Source organism: Acanthaster planci, linkage group LG17 (assembly GCF_054643075.1).
Source record: "Acanthaster planci isolate LZ-2023a linkage group LG17, COTS_SCS, whole genome shotgun sequence".
Classification (NCBI taxonomy): domain Eukaryota; kingdom Metazoa; phylum Echinodermata; class Asteroidea; order Valvatida; family Acanthasteridae; genus Acanthaster; species Acanthaster planci.
The window spans coordinates 3,555,158-3,574,415 of NC_141793.1; the positions used below are offsets into that span (position 1 = coordinate 3,555,158).

Genomic DNA, 19,258 nt, shown 5'->3' on the forward strand with positions numbered 1-19,258 from the left:
GAGTGCAGAACTTGTAGGAGTTGATTCAAATAAGATCACAGGTGATGATGCTGAGCTGCTTTACAATGTTATAGTATGTTCGGTGTTTGTAGACTTACAATGCACATGGTTCAGACTTTAACATGCTCAAGGGTTTTGCCTTTCAGACTCCAAACAAACCCTTTATAACTGCAAGATCCAGGAAGATTTTTACAGCAGACTTTCTGCCCCCTTTTATTATTATTTTTTGGGGGGGTTCTTTTGTTGTTTGTGTATGCGACTTGCAGGGACTTGGAATCGGCTGTGGAGGAGATGCGCGACGACGTCGTCAACCGCCACTGTCATGTCAACTTGGCCGAGGTGGATGCTCTGGCCCAGGCCATCGGTAACAGCAGCAAGCACATTGCCGAACAGAAAGGTTTGTCCTGAAATTTCTCCTTATGAGGAAGGAGCGAAAAATAAAACTCAATACAGTTCCCAAACATAATTGCCTGTTAACACGGGCGATTCACAATAGTGCGCCTCCAAGAGTTTGCTATATGTTGACCAATCACAGTGCGACAAATCTGTCGACCCAATGCGCATTTGAAAAGGGTCGACAGATTTCACGCGCTGTGATTGGCCAACGCACTGCAAACTCTTGGAGGTGCACTGTTGTAAATCGCCCGTATTCTAGAGATGGAAAACAGATGTGCTTCTCAAAGGACCATCCTGTATGATACATCGTGAATCGAGTTGGTAGTTCTAAGGATTTTAAGCATTGTTGCAAATCACAAGTAAATAATCAAACCATGTGCCATCCCCCCCACTCTAAAGATACAATGCTATCTATGGTTACTACTTTCAAACTAGAATCGATAAAGTGTGGTAGCACTTGTAGTGAAAATTTCATAAGCGTGAAGGCACGAACGTGGCTGCCTCTTGCCTCGTTAAACACTGCATTTTGTGACTCTCTTTGATCTTCTCCAACTTCCAGTTGCGTTCCCAGTCCTGGCCGACAAAATGAAAGCTGTCATGCAGGGAGAGATGGAAATCGTCGTCAGCGAAGAAAAGTGAGCGTTATTCTAATGGCAGAGTCTTGGGAGGATAGTGTTTATTGTGGAAACAGTGTCGTTGTGAGTCCAGGCTGGCATATACTAATCTCAGCATCACGTTTGCTTGCTGTTTGCTGTTCACAACTATGGAACACAACAGTTAGATTTTTATTTCTCATTTTTGGGCCTGTCTCCACATTCCTGCTCACAAGATAATGCTCAATGATACATTTGACCTCCTGTCGACCTTCTACGGATGCATCTGGATCACTTGTCTAGAGCTAGGTCTAGGTCTTCACTCCATTGTAAATGCGTCGAGACATGTAGGCAAGGGACCTAGCCGTAGCTTTGGAAGCCCGTTTTGGACACGGCCTAAGGACCTCTTCAATAACAACAGTCTGTCATCAGTCTGCCTTAGTGATTGGTGCTAAGGAAAAAGCCTTCAGGGTCCAATTTCATAGAGCTGCTTAAGCACAAAATTTGCTTAAGCGCGAAAAAACCTTACTTGATAAATCAGGTAACCAGCCAAAACTCCGTGTGATGTATATTGTTTTGGGATTGTATTTAGCTGTTTTTTGGTTAGCATGACAATCGGATAGAGTTTGAGCTGGTAACCTTTGCTTATTAAGCAAAGTTTTTTCCTGCTTAAGCAGATTTTGTGCTTAAGCAGCTCTATGAAATTGGCCCAGATTGGTGCACATCGTAGCCCCTCGCCCTTTTCTTCCGGTATATTTCCAATCCCTGTCTCTCCATCTTGTGTGTTTTTTCCCATATTGCCGAGATAACAACTATGCAAACAAATTGTCTCATTACTCAAGTTTCATCAAAGACGAGCCGGGCAAACTGGACGACTACATGAAACGCTGCAAGAAGGTCACTAATACGCTGTGCACACTGAAGAGGTAGGGTGATCCTTTGTGTGGTGCAGATGATGAATTCGAGCCTAGTGCGGAAACCTTATGGCGTAGATTGAGAACTTGTTTCCACTTGCATCTCTGTGCACCTGGAGAGTTCTTGGTTAATACAGCTGTACACCTTAAGGAACTGAAAGAGTCTCTGTATAGAACAATTTATTGTCAAGTTGTCCAAAACTTAGAGCAATTACAGGATTCAATTTGGAGTATTGCACGTTTAGATGGGAATCACATGCTTCTCTGGGGAAGCAGTCTGGGTGGACCAGGGCCACATTTGGAATAAGGACTTGGTTTCTTGATTTCACGTCCCTGACTTTGGAGGTTCTGGCTCAGTATCAGTCGTTTATTGCACTACAGCAATATCAAGCCATACGATATCAAGCCAAAGGTGGGACTCGGAATTTGTTTACATTTTTGAGGGCTAGACAAACAGTTCTGTAGCTAAACAGCCAATGCCACTGACTAAGTTGAACTTTGAGAAAGCACCCCGATGATCCTACACGAAAACATTTGCCCAACCAATGAAAAGTGCACTTGAAAGCACACTGCCACTTTGCACAAGGATCGTGTATGATCCATTAGCAAGATTGCACTTTTTTTTCCCACGTTCCTGAAACCTGAAGATCCACGATGTAAAGACAAAGGGAGAATGCAAGATAAAACAGGTGCTAACTCACGGTTCAATGCAAGGTATTTTCAAGTCTAAGAGGATCTGGTGGGTTACATTTACCTCAGCGTCAAACCTGGAGTTACCCTTTGTGTCATTTTGCATTCTTCTTTCACCCACATGAGCACTTAATAAGGTCAAAGTTCACTTATCCCGACCTCATATTGTTCCATCCACTTGCCCTGCCAGGCTTGCCTCAGTCCAGGAGCACCGCACTCCTGTGGTGCCGGTCTTTGAGCAGACCTCGCAGCCAGTTAACCGGGAGGCCTTGATGGAGACCATCCAGAGCATCTCTCCTAACCATGAACAGAGGGTTAAGAACCTACAGGTAGTAGTGCACAGGCATATTTCCACTTTTATTTTCCCTAGAAGAATATTATTTTCCACGACTAATTTTGTTTATCCGGTCCACCGGAGTAAATGATTTGCCCAAGGTGGTTAAGGTAAATGTAGCACCTCAAAAGTTCAAATGCTGTTGAGTGTATCTATCAGAACACTGCTTATACCAATCGAGAACTTTCCTGTACTTTCCTATAATATCAAAATGGTCAATTCCTTTGCAGTCTTTACTCTGGAACAGCAAGTTCCCATTAGGAATCTTGCAAATTTCTAAAGAAATGTGACCGTGTGCCTTAAAAGAGCACTCCTGTGGGAATAGGAACGTGAGGCTTTTGAGACACCTCCTGGGATCATTTTCAGGAGTGCATTGTCCAGTTCAGCATTAAAAGTTGAAAAACTAGATGTATAAAGAGAGCTCTCCATTTCAAGGAATGTTTTAAGAGAAGTTTTGATTCAGATCAAGAATTTGGATTTATTCATAGATTTTGTGGCCAATGGAAAGTGTTTTGAAATGCTGTATGTGTTTTATTTAAGGTATCAAACATACTTTTGTGCGTTATGAATAACATGTTTCTATGGTGAAATGCATGTTTTTATTTGGACATTCTTTGGGATGATCTGTTTCTGTGGTTGGAATTCTTGCGGGTAATTGCTTGGTAAGTTGTGTTGCTGTTGGCTTATTGTGCACTCACTTATCCAGATTTCAAAGCAAACCTGTGTTAACCACTTGCTGCCGGGTGGTTTGAAAAATGCAGTGCACATAATCGGGACTTTTCCAAGATTTTCAGTTCTCAAAATTCTTCAAGAATTCATCATTTCAATTAATGGACATTTACACCCACACAAATTACTGTCTGGTGGCCACTCTAGTCTGACAGACAAAATCTATTGACGCACGACTATTTCCTGCCAGGCCTGCAGCCTTTGAAAAAGAGCCCAGATTGTGCGGTGTTATATAACTTTCTTTTGTTCACGAACCTGGCACAGTGCGCTGCTGACCTCTTTTCAATAGGGGCCAGATTAGCGTGCTGTGTGGCTTATCGCTGCGGTGGTGAAGCGCTTTTGTCCCCGGTGGTAATCCACTTGCTCTAAATGCCCCAAACTGTGGTATACTGTTTCAAAACAAGGCTTGATTATCTCCTCTGTTGAGAGTGAAAAAAAGTTGTAAATGCCCAGCAGCCTGGTCTTCTGTTCCAAGTACGGTCTTTTGTTACAAGGCCCAGTTCCCTTTGTCCCATTTTGGGTTCCCCGGCTCCGTGTATAAAGCCTACGTCCTCGAAAATGGGTCCCCCGGCAGCAAGTGGTTAATCTTCAGGTTCCTCTCTCCAAACTGCCATGGTGCTCAATCTTCTCACTAACCTTTCCGTTAACAGGCGGCCAACGAGTCCCGCGAGCGCAAGCGGCGCTTCCACACCGCCCAGGAGCTGCACCGCTTCCAGATGGACATTGGCCGAGGGCGGCAGACACTGCGGAAGACGCCGAACCTGGAGCGGGTTGACCAGCAGCGCCGGGCGGCTCTGCGGAAGCTGTACCAGAGCGAGGAACATGACAGCTTGACCCCGATCCTGACCCCGGAGAAGATGGCCAAGCAGGAAGGGAGCAAGGGGGGAAAGAAGAAGCAGCCCCCACCCCCTCCTCCCAAGAGGACCTACCTGTCCCAGCAGGCAGTGGCCTCACGCTCGCCCGCGACATCCCCCAGCTCTCCTGGAGTTCCAGAGCCTGGACCCAACCCGACACCCAAGCCCAAGTTGGTGGTGACTAGTTCGGAAGACAGCGAGGCCGTGCCAGTCGTCCCGCCTAAGCCCGCCATGATGATGCCCAAGTCCAAGCTCCCGCAACAGGTGGATGATCCTAGTTCTGCACGTTCTGCCCCAGACCTTAGTTGCATGAATAGCACGAGTAGTGTGAATTCCGAGTGCCTGTCCAGTCCTGTTAGGGACCTGCAGCCAACGTGTGCCCTGTCCCCCTCAGGTTGTAAGAGTGAGCCCTTCCTTGCCACCTCAGAGAATGCCCAAAGTAGCATGACTAATCCTAGAAAGGTGGTCCTGGCCGCTCAGCGAGTCGGCAAGCCTGCAGCAGACAAATCTCACCAGTGTGTCTCTGGTCCCGTTCCCGGTACTGTCATGACGACCCAGAGTGCACCAATGAGGTCTCCAAGGGGTCAAGCCACTCCCCGGTCAGGACAGACCTCCCCTAGGGGCGCGACCTCCCCACGTGGGGTAGTCACCCCCGAGGGGGGCATCATGCTGTCTCAGGGGGCAGTGATGATAGCTAAAAGTGGGTCCGCCACTTCCCCTGGCTTGGCCACAACCCCGCAGCGCCAAGCACCTGTCCGTCTCCTGAGTTCCAGCTCTCAAGCGAGCCCAACCAAGACCAACTCTCCAACATCTCCACAATACAAACAGTCTTGCATCCCCGTTCTCAAACACTCTCAGCATTCCAGGGTCCAACCACCTACCACAAAGGTCAGTGAAACAGCAGTTTCAAACACACACACTCAGCAAACTAGTCCCCCAAGCAATCCATTGCCCCAGAGGCGGTCCAGCGTCCCTTCAGCAATGGATGTTGCACCCCCTCCCAAGCCCCCAAGAGGTTGCATAGATGACCCCAAAGAGCCAACGGATGCACCACCCCAATCTGCTTTCCGTCCCCTTGCCATTCCGGGCTGGCGGGAAACCAGCTTAGACGAAGTCCCACTGAAAAAGAGCAAAGTGCGGCGACACACTGTGACTCTACCTCAACACCAGAAACGGAATGGGTGGGTAGCACCTGTTACGGATCCTCCCCTGAATAGCTCCCCACAAAAACCACAGCCCTCACAACAGACCTTGCTTCCAGTCCAACAGAAAAGCCCAGTTGGCAGATCTGTCATAACAAATGAACCAAAAGCTGCACCCGTCAAACAGGGTGTCTTGAGTAAATCCCAGTCAGGCACGGATGCCGAGCTCAATCCAGACAGGAAGCCCTCTTTGCAGAGACAGAACTCCGATCCTGGGGCCCGGCCACAAGTGACCATTGTGGACAAGAAGGGAGCCCTGAAAATCCAGCAGTTGAAGGAGCAGTATGCCAAGCTGCGGAAGCTCCAAGAGGAGCAGAAGTTGCTGGAGCAGCAAAGCACCAGGAGCAGCCCATCTCAACCAGAAGCCACTCAACAGGAGCAGCCTCCTAGAGAAGCCACTTCAACCGACTTGCTAGACAAGATCCCACCTTCAACAACTTTACAAGTCGACGTCTCATACAGTCAAGGGGAGTCCTCCAAGACGGAGGACCAAGATGAGGTGACGCCCCTCCTCTCCTACAACTCTCACCCTTCTCCCCTTCCAGCACCTCAGGCTTCTCCTCCTTATGCCAACAGCCTCTCGCTCATTTCAACACGTGCTCACTCCAGCCACCCTAAAGCTGGCTTTAAAAAGATCTTCAGCATTTAAATCTGACTAATCCCATGTGCTTAATTCCTCGGCCCATATTGTCACCACTGGCTTCAGAAAGTCTTTGAAATCTTTCATATCAATCCTTAACACTTTTCCTTTGTCCCGTGTAAGCAGTTTCGTCGTGTGTGATTGCAGTGTTGAAGAGAGTGCATGAACAATCAGATACAATTAACTACTGAATGTGCACATTGAGGGATTTCTGAATCAAAGAAAGGCAAACTGAAAGATTATAAAAAAAATCTTAAGATTTCAAGTAAAATACAAACAGTCTCTTGTTTGGGAAAGTACTACAGTGATGATGCTTTCTTTGAAATCTGATGTGGCACTTTGACGAGTGTGTTTTCTCAAACACAAATTTCTGTAGTTTTAAAAAGAAAACATTGCTTAAAATGATTTGTGCTTCCTCCAGAAATATCGCTGTCATTTCTAAGAGTCCAGTCTCTACAGTGGCAACAAATGTTATATGTTTATATTTATTGCCTGTTAGCCTTCGTCTTCTCAACATTTTCATGACCTGTTACCAAAAGAGGTACTACCTATGACCGATGTGTGATCTGTGAAAATCGCACAACGAACATGACAGAAGAATTGAGTACTGATGCCTTAAACTTGCACTTTCCTGCTTTGCCATGAATGTAGTAGCACTAGATTTCACTCAGCCCGAGTTTGATAATGTAAAAGCTCCTGTGCTGAGCCATTTCTTGTCAAACATCGAAAGCAGCTTTTTTCCTCCTCATTGTCCACTCATTATCTGTGTTAACGCTTGCTTGAATTTTCTTTTCCCTTCAAAGGTTCTTGCCAAGTAACTCGGGCTGATCACTAGGGTTCCTGCATCTGCTTTCATGGCTTCCACCTGATACGGAAGTAATGGAAAAGCCATTTTATTCAAATGGCCAAACATGGAAAACGAGGAATGGATTTAAAGCTTCTGAGAGAAATTTGAAAATTTTTTTTAAAAGCTTTGGTAGAAAACTTTCAGGACATTTTCCCTCATGTTTTTGTTTTCACCTCCAGTGAGACATTCTTTAAAATAGTCAGATCAAAAACTTGTCAGAAAGAGTGACCGATCGGTTTCATATGTTGTTTTTGGATGTCTCATTCACCAATATGTCAAGACTGTTGCCCTTTCTATCCAAGGATCAGTCAAAAAAAGCATTCCTCAAAATGATGTAGGAACCCTATTTATTTTATCCTTGAAATAACCTGGAGTGACCCTTAAAATTCTGATGTAGATCCCAATGTAAGTAGACACTAGGTCCCTTTTGGCTACATTTGGTGGTTAGAGCGCCCTCTCCTTTATTTTGCAGTTCTCTTTAGTTGCGGAAGTGCAGTGTAGTGTAAAGGCCCGATTCTTACTTGTCACAAATGTGAATACAAATGCGATACGTGATGTGTCGGTAAATATTGATACAAAAGACGAATACATTAAGAATCTGGCAAGTTTCAATGCAAAACGTGATGTGACACCAAAGCCGTGTTTGTGTTTGCTTTTGTTCCAAATATGAACCAGCCTTTATACAGTTCAACATGCAAGAGTATGGTTCCCTTATTGCACATATGAGACGTTCAAAGCTTGAACTATAGGCACCCAGCTGTTGTTGCCATATCCTGCAGGCCATGAGTAATATTCATTTATAGAATGCTTTAAACCAAGTGCAAAGGGTTTCATTATTTCAGTTCATCCCAGCCAATCCTGATCTTCATATCTTGCTTTTGTTGATCCTAAACAGAGTGTGTTTTTTTAGAATCACCAATGTTCTGCTTTCTGCTATCTCAGCTTTAAAATTTTGTTTGGCAGCCATTTGTTTTTCCTTTGAAATAATTGCATCCTGTTCCTTTCTCTTTTTTTACCAAACTGTGATCCATTGAGTAATAAATATAAATTCTGGTCTTTCAGTCAAAATCACCACTTTTTATGTCAACTTCTCTTTTACCCTGGGATTAAATTCAAACCCTTTGTCCTCTGTGATTTTCTTGTTGAAAACCACATCCCTGATCTTTTTCCCTTTCAAATTAGCACACTGAGGCATACTTAGGTATATAAATCTAAATTAATAACTCATGCAAATTAGCCTAACAGAATAAAACTGTGGGATAAATAACACTACTACTTTCATGCTTTGAAAAATCTTTGACGTTTTACCCTTAACGGCTATAGAGCAAATATGACTATTATGTAAAACATTGTTCACATCACAGAAGTTTCTGTACTTGTAGTTTTCTCTTACATCCAGGGTTGAAATTTCTCAGCTTTTTAGCTGATGTCAGCTTTTTTGTTTTGGATTTCAGCTTTATTTTCCTCACTGGCTGTGTACAAAAGTATAGGAGATTTCCACAGTTCAGCTTCTTTATGCCTTTCTTCAGCTATTTTCAGCTGTTTTTGTCATTGGTCAATCTCACCCCTGTACATCTATCGCTAGATCCTTATTTGTTTCAATTTGTTGTGAATGAAAAAAAGATTGGATGTTTTGGGCATCACAGTGAATGCTGAGTGCTTTCCTAGAGTTTGTGCAGTGGTGAGCTGATGGTTGTTGGTTCAAATCTTGTCCATGTACCGGTAGGGATTGTTCTTACAGGCCCTCACATTCCTGGAAACACTTGGCAAGGAGTAACACCAGAATGGCATTTCCCTTTTGATGTTTCACTCAGTTTGTGACATCATGATGCTTACAGACATTCTAGGAGCAAAAACATTGATACTTCATGTCGATTTCTGTCATGTAAGACTTGACCGCAGTCAGTGTACCTTAAACATGGCTGTGGTGACTTGTGCTCCATTTTGTTAGCTTGGATGACAAATACTCCGAAAATGCTTTGAGTTAGATTTGTATTAGACTGTTCTTGAAGACCAAACACGCATTCCAAATTTTTGCATCTTGTGGCTACAGCTTTGATTGTTTTTTACCGTACTTGCACCACTGTAAAGAGCCAAAGCCACAAGATATTAGGCCTTGTGGGACTTGGCCCAGAACCTGCTGTTTCATTGTCCAACTTTCCTGCCTTGCACATGAACTTCTTTCAGTAACTAGCTTGCAGCTGCTTTGATCCCTTGCGTGCGGAGAGGGAGTTGGTTGCATGATGTTTACAGCTTGTCTTAGTTTTGCACTCGGCACTGCATGAGTGTATGTCACAGTTGCATGGAATACCGAAGTGTGACATCATATTGGACCGGGGGTGAAATGCCGAAGGAGCACGTGCGTGTGTTGGTTCACGTGCTGGTTCTGGTGCTCACGTCCTTTTACACATAATTGTGCGCATGACCTAGTCACTTCGGTACTCTTTTATTTATAAACAACATTTTAAATACTTGTGCGAATTATTTATTCTTGCTCAATGAATATTCACCATCCAGCTTACGTTGGCTGGGAATATTCATAACCATGAGCATGCTCATTATAAACAATAACTATACTAGAAAGTAACACACACAGAAAATCCCTTCAGATGTTTGGAGTCATCAAACCATTGCTTTCATTAATTAAATATTTAGACAAGGTATCCTTTCTACTGGCTTTTATTCAAATCTTAAAAAAGTCCTTCAATAACTGTTTGTTCAACCGTTAAGCCAATTACCGATCCCCATATTCATATCAAGGCACAAATATTCATAATCTGTAAATTTAAGCTGAAAACATACTACTGATTTACTCATACATATTCATATTTATTTTTTGAAGCGCACATTTCTTTGCCCTGAATTGACAGCGTCTCACTCCACTGTACTGCCTACTCCCCTGGTGCCCTCAATAATACCCCTGAAAACACATCTGTTCTTAATAAATATTCAGTGCCCTCCCTTAACTGCATATTCATGATTTGTCTGGTCTCCTCTCTCCTCAGGGCTCAAGCTACACCAAACAGACAGTAGTCTACAGGGTTGGCCCCAAACCCTTTAAATCTGATGAGGGAAAACAGAGCAGTGTCCCCTTGGAAGAGCTGGAGAAGACCACCACTGTGGTCTCCACCAAAAGAGAGGTCATAGCCGATAGGTGAGTCTCCTTCCTCACACAAGCACGACATTTTTTCTTTGAGCAGAAAGACTTTATATCTGAAAGAACAATCTTGATTTTTTTCTGGGTCTGTCCTTAGTTCATACCTGGTACATTTTATTTTTGAGTGGAACTAAGAGATATACATGTACACATATATATATACATGATTACTTGTCTACAAACACTTTAATGAAATTAAAGATGTATTGCTCCTGAATGACTTGGAGTTTTCAAGCTCAGTTTTGCAATTTTTTTTTATGAATTGTTTTGAAAGAGTTATTTTTCAAGAATTTCTTTAGGAACAGCTGAAAACTGGTTCAGTCATGGTTCTTTGAAATTCATCAAGTGAATTGATGAGTCGAATCTCATAGAAAATCTTTACATTGCAAATCCATGTACATGTTTAGTGTTTATCAGGTGTGTTTGATTGAAATGGATAGGCTTGTGATCTTTAGCATATGCATTTGAAAATTTAATCAGACTTTCAATTTCCTCTTTTTCTTTCCTTCTGCTCTACTCTTACCCCCAAAATGTCCTTGCCTCCCAAACACGTTCGACTTATCAGAGCCTGAAAACGTCCCCGATTTCCCCCACCAGGCAGACTCTCGCATTTGTAGGTTTCCAAATGCTCTGTTGACTGTTGGCAAGTCTTGTCTTTTTCAGTGACCTTTGACCCCAGAGAGCCATCTTAAATTTTGACATGTACTTGAAAGGCTGCATTTGGTGCAGCCTTTCATTTGAAATGCACTGGGTTCTTGATATCCCATGGGATGATTTTTGGCATCTTCTGGTTTGGGTCCAAAGGTCCTGTCTCAAAAAAGTATTGGTATGCTGTGGTGAGTTCTCCTTCCTGGCACTGCTGCGTTTGTTGAATTTCTGTTGCTATGTGTGATTTTGATTCGATGGGGGACTCTTTAGACGCTCGACGGCGGTGAACATACTGGTCCCATGTGACCCGTCCACTGTTTTGTTTGTGCTATTCCAAGCAAGTGCACGTCGGCTCAAGCGTGACACAAACAACAGCCAGTCGTGGGACTGGTACACTGCCACCAAAGGTCTCAAAGTCTCCCATTGCTTGAAAACTTTCCTTTTGTTTGGCTCGTTCTGTGTCCGTTGGTCGGTGTGGACCTTTCAAAATTGTCCGTATTCTTTTCCTATACAACCTGTTGTTTTAAATTTGGTCAGAATTTAAATTTTTGTGAAACAGTTCCAATTTCTATGTATAGCTGGGTCTGGATTACTCGGCTGTGGCTTGACCTTACGCATGAATATATGGTAGTGGCTGCAGCCACTTGCAAGAGTGCTGTGTGTGTGTAGCCGCAGCCAAGTATTTTGAATATGGCTTAGTTAATAGGCTCAAGTAGTATGGTTGAGTTGCATGACCATATATTGTGTGAGCAAATGCTTCCTGCAGCATGTGACTTTTCTATCTCTGAAAAAAACCTTTTCCTGTGCTATTAGCAAAATACCAGGTGACCTCGGCATTTGATAAACCATTGAATACACCACTGTTCAACCTTGGTGCACGTTGTACAAGTGCAGGTCACCTTATGCTTATTGTGATCGGTACTGGAAAAATTGTTCAGTTGTTTCTGAGTGAGGTTTTTTTGTCCTTTTTCAGTGTTGATGTTGATGAGTTTGTAAGGTGCTGTTTGTGGTGAATCAAGTTGAAGTATGTTATAGACCTTATTCACGTGGAGGCCATGTTTGATCTTATTCCCCAGACTGGCACCAGACTGTTTTATAATTCTATGCATTCCAAGCTTCCCTTTCATGAATTTTCAGAATCTGGCAAGGTACAATCCTATGTGTTCAATCATGACTTTGAAATCATTCATCCGAGTAGACAGGTGCCAAATTGTCATGAAATCTCATTTGATTGATTTCATTTTTTACTCTCAACATTCAAAAGTGAAGAGTTAACCTCACTTTCAATTTCAATATGGCCGACCCCATGAATAAGGAAGTGACTAGATACTAACCCGTGAAACCTGGTCTGCTATTTTTCTCAAGACTCTTAGAGGGTTCATGCTTGGACTCTGTTTCTGCATCAATTGAAAAAGGAAATCCCAAACACAATGATAGAATTAGAAAATGAATAGCATAAATGTGTCGGTATCGAACCAGGGTCTATGGATCTGTAGTTCAAATCACTACCAACTAAGCTATGGAAGCGACGTAATGGATTCCCGTTTTTGAAATGTCTTAAATGGTGTATTGCATTGTCCCCTCTTCATGAATCATTGGTCGCCCCAGCTACTGAAAAAAAGTAGCGCACCAGGTTTCACGGGCTAGTATTAAGTCACTTCCCATGAATAAAGTCTATTGTGCTTTGGCCCCAATCCAATTCCAACAGACCGAGTTCTTCTTCGGTGTTGCTCAGTTTGGCTTCCTAGGTGATTTGTCACAACATGTTCCTGTGTTTTCTCATTTTGATTCTGATTTTGTTCATATTGTTTGTAAAGCTGAACTGCATGTGCTTTTGCCAGATCTTTCCTCAACTTCGAAGCTGGCCAAAAGTACTCAAAAGCCAAAACTGCGGCAAGGGCACCTGGTATATCTCTGGCTTGGTTAACAAAAATTCAGCTTCAAAGAGGAAAGAGCTGTCTGTTTACTTGAGTGCAAAAAAAACTCTGCCCTGTATGACAAGATGGGATTTCAACTACATGTAATTGTATCTGTAGGTTGTCTGCCAGTCTTTTCTAGGGGGAGGGGGTAGGTTGGTCATTTTGTTTGGTTCCCCCCCTGCAGCTCACAATGCAACAGATGGTTTGATTATTCCCTTCTGCCAGACAGGAGGCCAATTGCACATTTATATTCACCCAGTGAATGACCTGTTTTGTTCAAGCAAGCCTGCATGAATATTTTGGTCAAACTGTTTGCATCCAAACTGCATGAGCCCCGTGTACCTGTGTGTGCTTGGATGTTCATCCTGTTTCTTCTGTCCTTTTGCCTTTTCCTTTCTGCTGTCTGCACTACAGCATCCCCGTCACCAATGGAATGGTCCACCAGCCAGTCTTCTCTCAGTTCAAAGTGCACGAGATGGCGCCGCGGAACTTTGCCACCAAGGCCAAACCGGGGGTGGCCCAAAGTCCGGCGGCGATGGTGAACGGCAACGGCATGGAGGAGAAGCCCTCGCCGCAACCCAATGGCGGCCACGCCCCCACTGATACCATAAAGTCCAGCCCAGTTAAGGGCGATGTCGTCACAAACGGGGGTGGGAAGTTGCCACTGACAAACGGGGGGAGTGAGGTTGCGGAGGGACAAGGAGAACGGGTCATTGAAAGGACAGAAAAGGAAATCAAGAAGTTTAACGCTGTCAACGTCAACCAAAATGGGAAACCAGAACTGAAGACAGTCTACACCAAGAGACTGGAGGAAACCTTCATTTTCTAGACACCATTAGCCTTTTTGAAGCATGGTGGACATGTAGAAGGGTACTGTTTGTAGTGGATGAATTTTAAGTCAACAAAAGATTTTACCCCAACCAAATTGCGCCCTCCTATTGTATCCGCCATACCTCAGTAAGTTAATAGCAGACTTGTAAATTATTATGTAAAAAATGGCCAATAAAAATACAAAAAGATAATTGCATTTTTGCACAGGTACAACAAAATATTTTTCTTCAAAAAACACCTGCAAAGATTTGGCAACATCCATAATTCTGATTTTCCTGACGTTAAACATAATGTTATCACCTAAGTTAAAGACCTCAAAATATTTGTCATAATGAAATTCTCAATACTATTTATGCAGAATTGAACTGAGATATTTATTCACAAAAGAAAATACGATTTATTCATTCAGCATATAGTGACATGTATTCAAAAAACAACGTCGTGTCAGAACAAACTAATCAATGCATAGTCTTGTAGTATACAGAAATGTTTGACTTGATTATAATAATTCATGTAAATTTGTACAGAGCAGCATGAATATTCAATAGATGTGGTATAATAACTTATGACGGTCATTCTTTAATTTTGGGGTCCAAAAGTGTGACATTTGTGTGTCCCTGCTTCACCTAACCTGTTTAATTTGACAATATATTCATACAAAGAAATCAATGAGATTGATTTCAAACTATTTCTATTTGATTGGCAGGTAATTTGCATTTATAATTCATTCCTCTCAGAAATTAGAAAATGTGGTCTGACATTAGAAAAATCACATGTCAGATGTGACAGGGACACAAACAAATTGGACCCCTGATTTATGGAATGACCCAATATGCAGAACTTTGACTGCCTTTTTACATTTCTTCCCCCTTTAGCCTACTGCAGTCCGTTTTATATTCAGCTTTAGATACTCACATCAGGTGTATTTATGAGAGTTGAGTGCCTTTCAAACTTCCCTAAATAAAAGAAGTATTTTCAGAATCTGTCTTTTTTTTTCTTTCTTTTTCTTTTTTTCTACCTGGAAAAACCCAGTCCTGTTTTTATCAGTCACTTAATGTAATGAAGCAACAATTTGCAACGAAACAGTGCTTCTTAAAAGCAACACTTGAAAAGGGGTATATACTCCAAGATTCTGGAATTAAATTGCGTTTGTTTTCATCTGTAATGCATTTCTTAATGACTGATGTCTTCCAAACTTTGCCTGCTGACAGGTATTGCATTTTTGTTTCCTGTTCTCTTATTGGCTGAATAGGATTCTCTTTATTTTGTTTCCTGTTCTGCTATTGGCTGACCAGATTTTCTTCGAACATTCATTTCCTTAACCCTCATCCAGTCTTTATTTGTGATGTAACCATTTTATGACTGGCTGAACATTTTTATCTCGGGAAGGTGTGTTTTTATTTCGAAATGGTATTTTGAGTTCCAATTCTAGGATTGATCATTTACAATAATGCTTTGTTATTGCGTCATTTTTTCGGGAGTATTTCCAAAGCTTCACTTGAGCTTCCTTTTGGAATGATTAAGTGGAAAGAGTCGGAAATATCTTATTTATTTACGCTTTGATTGCTGGGGACCATTTGGGGTTCACTTTGAATCGAAGACAAATGGGACTGTTGTCACCACGGAAACAGAGCCGTGGAGCCTGGAAGAAAACGTGGTGGTTGTCGCTTTTTGTACATAGAGTGTGGTGAAGTTTGATTGCAAGTTGTAAATCTTAACATGTTTGTAGAGAGCAGCCAGTGAATAATTCAAGTAATTTAGTAGATGAGTGATAGAAAGTCGGAATACATTTTGCAGTCGATGGAAGTTGTTAAAAGCCCGTTTGCTACAGCACTGTGGAGGGTATTCAGTAGCAGCCATGTTGATGGGCAGCGTTGCATATTTCACTAAACGCTGACTTCTAAGATCCACCTGTTCACACGAATATCAACTCCAACTTCCGCGCTGCCTCCCTCGAAAACAGATAAATGCTTGTGAGCCTGAGGACATCAGCTTACTTCCACTAAGTCACTTTGACAGTTTGTTTATTTCTGCAACATTAATGAGCAATCTCTGTACACCCCGAACCAGTTACCATGCGGTGCACCCCTTCACACTTGGGTGTGGAGTTGAAAGGTTACACAACATGCCGGGGGAAAAAAATCATTGGAACCATGTAATTTACCCGTCGGCAAAAGGGCCGTAATTGAGTCCTACAATAAGTCCCTGGAAGTCCGTCACAGGCAATCACAAGTTATTAAGTTTGAAGCCAAGTCACCGGTTATTCAAGGAACCTTTGGCCGAACCATCGTTCCTTGTCATTCCGTCTGATTCTCAGCATTGCTGTGCTGGGTCAGTCCATTTCCTTTTTGCAAATAATGCCGCACCTGTGGGGACGGAGTCGGTCGTTGGTATCCCTTTAGTATACAGTGTACAATTTACCGTGCCTTTAACTCCGCTGTAAAAAAAAAAATCTTCCACAACTTCGAATACCTCGGCAGCATCGTCTTTGAAATCTCACCGCATTAGGCAAACGATCAGCTGAAATTTAGATGTGTATAATAGAATATGATTAACCGATTTGAAAATGTTTGTATAGATTCTTCTGGGCTGGCCAGGTATTTTGTTGAAGTTTCCAAATAAGTTCACGTGTAGAATACTGTGCATTTCTTGGCATATTTCCCATGTCTGTATTTAATTTTATATTCACATTATAAGTATTGTGTTTGTACGCATGGCATGGAGCAATTTTGTGTACTCGGAATGGGGGCGTTTGCGTACTGTGTGGCTATTCTGTACAAAGCGCACTTTGGTGTTGGTTGGAAACTGCAGCTATCGTGCTTTCCTTTTTGAAAGGCTGCAAAACTGGGTATATCAATAGCTGTGAACTATGCAATGATACCATGTGGAGTATCGAATTCTCATTCTCCCCCGTGCGATTGATACGTAGTATGCAAGTTGATTGAAGTGTTCGCCTAATAAATGATGAATTTTTGTTTCATTTTTTTAATGGTAACTGCAGTTTGTGACCAAGCAAAATATATCCCTTGTGGACATTTTGGGGGAGATATTCTTGTTTGCTATTGAACCATTTAGATGGACTAGAACCACGTTTCACGCAGATTTTTTTGAAATTAGATTTTACCTGCAACTCAGTTTTCGCACTCTTCTGAGGAAACTGGATCTAACTCGATTTAGCCTTACTACACAGTTTCTTTATCGTTTGAATTTATTTAGGGATATTCAATATTTCGTTCTAGGAAGGAGTAGCTTTTACCTGAGTAAATCTCATAGAGAAAAAAATACCAAATTGTTGAGGTTTAACGTACCGTGTTTGCTTGGATTGGGATTGCGACAAGGAATGAAAGCAAGAACGTTTAGAACTGCATTACTTTGAGGGGTTCATTGTACAAAACATCTATTTATTCAACTAAAACAATTACATTTATAAGTTTGATATAAAGTACGACAAGTGTTATTGTGTGTATGGGCGTCGTAGTTTATGCTAGACATGACAAGGAAGGGTTGGGACCTATACGAAGTGAAGCATTGCTGTGGAAAGACTGTAGCTCTCACTGTGCAAAAGAGATGGGCGTAATAAATGAGCGAGGACCGGAAGTATGTTTACATGTACCACTAGCTGCGTTTTGGGCTGTCGAAGTTGTGTTCCAAAGACGGCTGTTTTCCAAGACTCAAATACATGTATGTAGGTTAACGATGGTGACTGATTGAAATCTACAATGTCAACGAATCCTAGGCGTTGATAAATATTGATGGAGTGATAATAAGCCATTTGCGAGTTAAATTTGAATAAAATCTGGTACACTGATTTATCTGACTGCACAACACATTACGATTTAAATTTCCCAGACTAGAGACACTGTTGCTATACCTCGTGATTCGGGGTAAGCTTTCGCATAGCGACCACCATCTCTGGAATGGACTGGTTCCTTTGTGCCCTTCTTATCCATTGAGAACAGTGTATTGTTGCAAGGCGTCTCTCATGTAACTAAGCAAAAGCTTGCCCCGAATCACGAGGTATAGCAACAGTGGTTTTAGTAAGGAGAATTCAAGTTGTTACGTGTCACGTGGTCACGTGAATTTAAAGCACTCGGTGTACCATTTGAAGCAAGATACGGGACGGGAGAACCCCCCCCCCGCTTTTGTCTTGGTCATTGTTTGATCGGAATCTCAGGAATCCTTTACAGACTTCTAGGGGGATGTGTTAATTAACAATAGTCTAGAGTGTGTATGGGGATTGGAAAGGTAAGGGGGTACCCCTCCGTCCCACATCTTGCCTGGTATACAGTGTACCAGATTTGGGTCAAAGTTAATTCGCAAAAGGCTTATTGGAGCACGTGCGCGTGATACCCTGCACAGTAATTTTTATGCGGTGAAGGGGGACTCCCCCGTCATGGGCAAGTTCTATACACTATGGCTATTGTGCCTACTGCACCCCCCCCCGGAAATCTGAAAGAATTCCAAAGATTGCATCTACACAAAAGAATTAGACACAATAGAGGGGACCCCCCTTTACCACATATCTTGCGTCATATGGCGCGTGTACAGACTCGCAATATTTTTTTAATATGAGCTCCCGTGCTTATGAATAAAGTTTAGAAGCTTGACGAGCGTTAGTCAAATCTGCGTCTCTTAACAATATTGTACCACTTCACAGCTGCACTGTTGCAAATAGGAAACCGTTTCACCCCGGTCAGGAACTGCATTCAGTTTGAGAAGGCCGACCTCTACAAAATTCAACCAATCAAAAAAAAAAAAAAAATGAAATTCGTAGAAGTAAAGGCTGTTTCAACCGCAGAGGTTCCGGCAAACTCGAATTTAATGCTAATCGTTTTGCATTGGTTTCACTTGAATGAAGTCGACTATCCACTCCGAACGGAACAAAAGAGGGCGTGTTTGTTTTTTTTGGGGGGGTGGTACTCGGGGTTACCATAAGAAATAAATTCCCATAGACAGCAATGATAAATCCCCATACTTCACAATTATTTTTAATAATAATACAGTATTAATACAACTCTCTGATATTAAAACAACTCTCACAGGTGTCCAGGCTGCACAGAAATTGATGATCGACATGTCCCCTTTCGTTTTCCTTTCATTTTTTTGGGGGGGACCAATGAATTTTTCAGAAATTTTCTCCAGAAGCAGACTACCCCTAAAATGAAGAAAATGTCCTTGCCCAGAAAATTGGCAATTTTGAAAAACCATCCCTCTGCAAAACGCCCAAGTAGTGCCACTTTCGGACCCGATTGCACCCAAATTGCTCAGAATTGGAAGCCCATAGTCCGGGCCAGAGGTTCAGTGCCATATTTCTCTAATTCCTCAAGTTCATGGCCCTCAGGGCTCTCTGATATAGAATATTTTGCGTGTATAACTTTTATTAATGAGCTCAGCGGCGGACATATTTTGGGCCTTTTTGCGAGGGGGCACCTCTCACGGCATCGACACGCCATGAGGCGAAGAAGTACATGTATATATGCGCGTTTGACGAGGAGTTCGCCGAG

The 19,258-nt window shown here is 42.6% G+C and overlaps 1 protein-coding gene across 15 annotated transcripts in view; it reads left to right on the forward strand.

The window, feature by feature from the left end:
• The window catches only part of LOC110976468 (SRC kinase signaling inhibitor 1-like), a 90,391-nt gene extending 73,025 nt beyond the window's left edge, over positions 1 to 17,366 (forward strand). For 12 of the 15 annotated variants that reach the window (XM_087147724.1, XM_087147723.1, XM_087147732.1 and 9 more), the window contains 7 exons: positions 267 to 397; positions 956 to 1,031; positions 1,832 to 1,915; positions 2,784 to 2,925; positions 4,307 to 6,211; positions 10,205 to 10,353; positions 13,338 to 17,366. In XM_087147724.1, the coding sequence (XP_087003850.1) occupies positions 267 to 397; positions 956 to 1,031; positions 1,832 to 1,915; positions 2,784 to 2,925; positions 4,307 to 6,211; positions 10,205 to 10,353; positions 13,338 to 13,752 (2,902 nt within the window). In that variant the 3' untranslated portion in view covers positions 13,753 to 17,366. Of the gene's footprint in view, positions 1 to 266; positions 398 to 955; positions 1,032 to 1,831; positions 1,916 to 2,783; positions 2,926 to 4,306; positions 6,212 to 10,204; positions 10,354 to 10,921; positions 10,970 to 13,337 lie in introns of all 15 variants that reach the window. The other 3 variants (XM_022229738.2, XM_022229736.2, XM_022229741.2) reach the window with 3 other exon arrangements.
• The last annotated feature ends 1,892 nt before the right edge of the window (positions 17,367 to 19,258 follow it).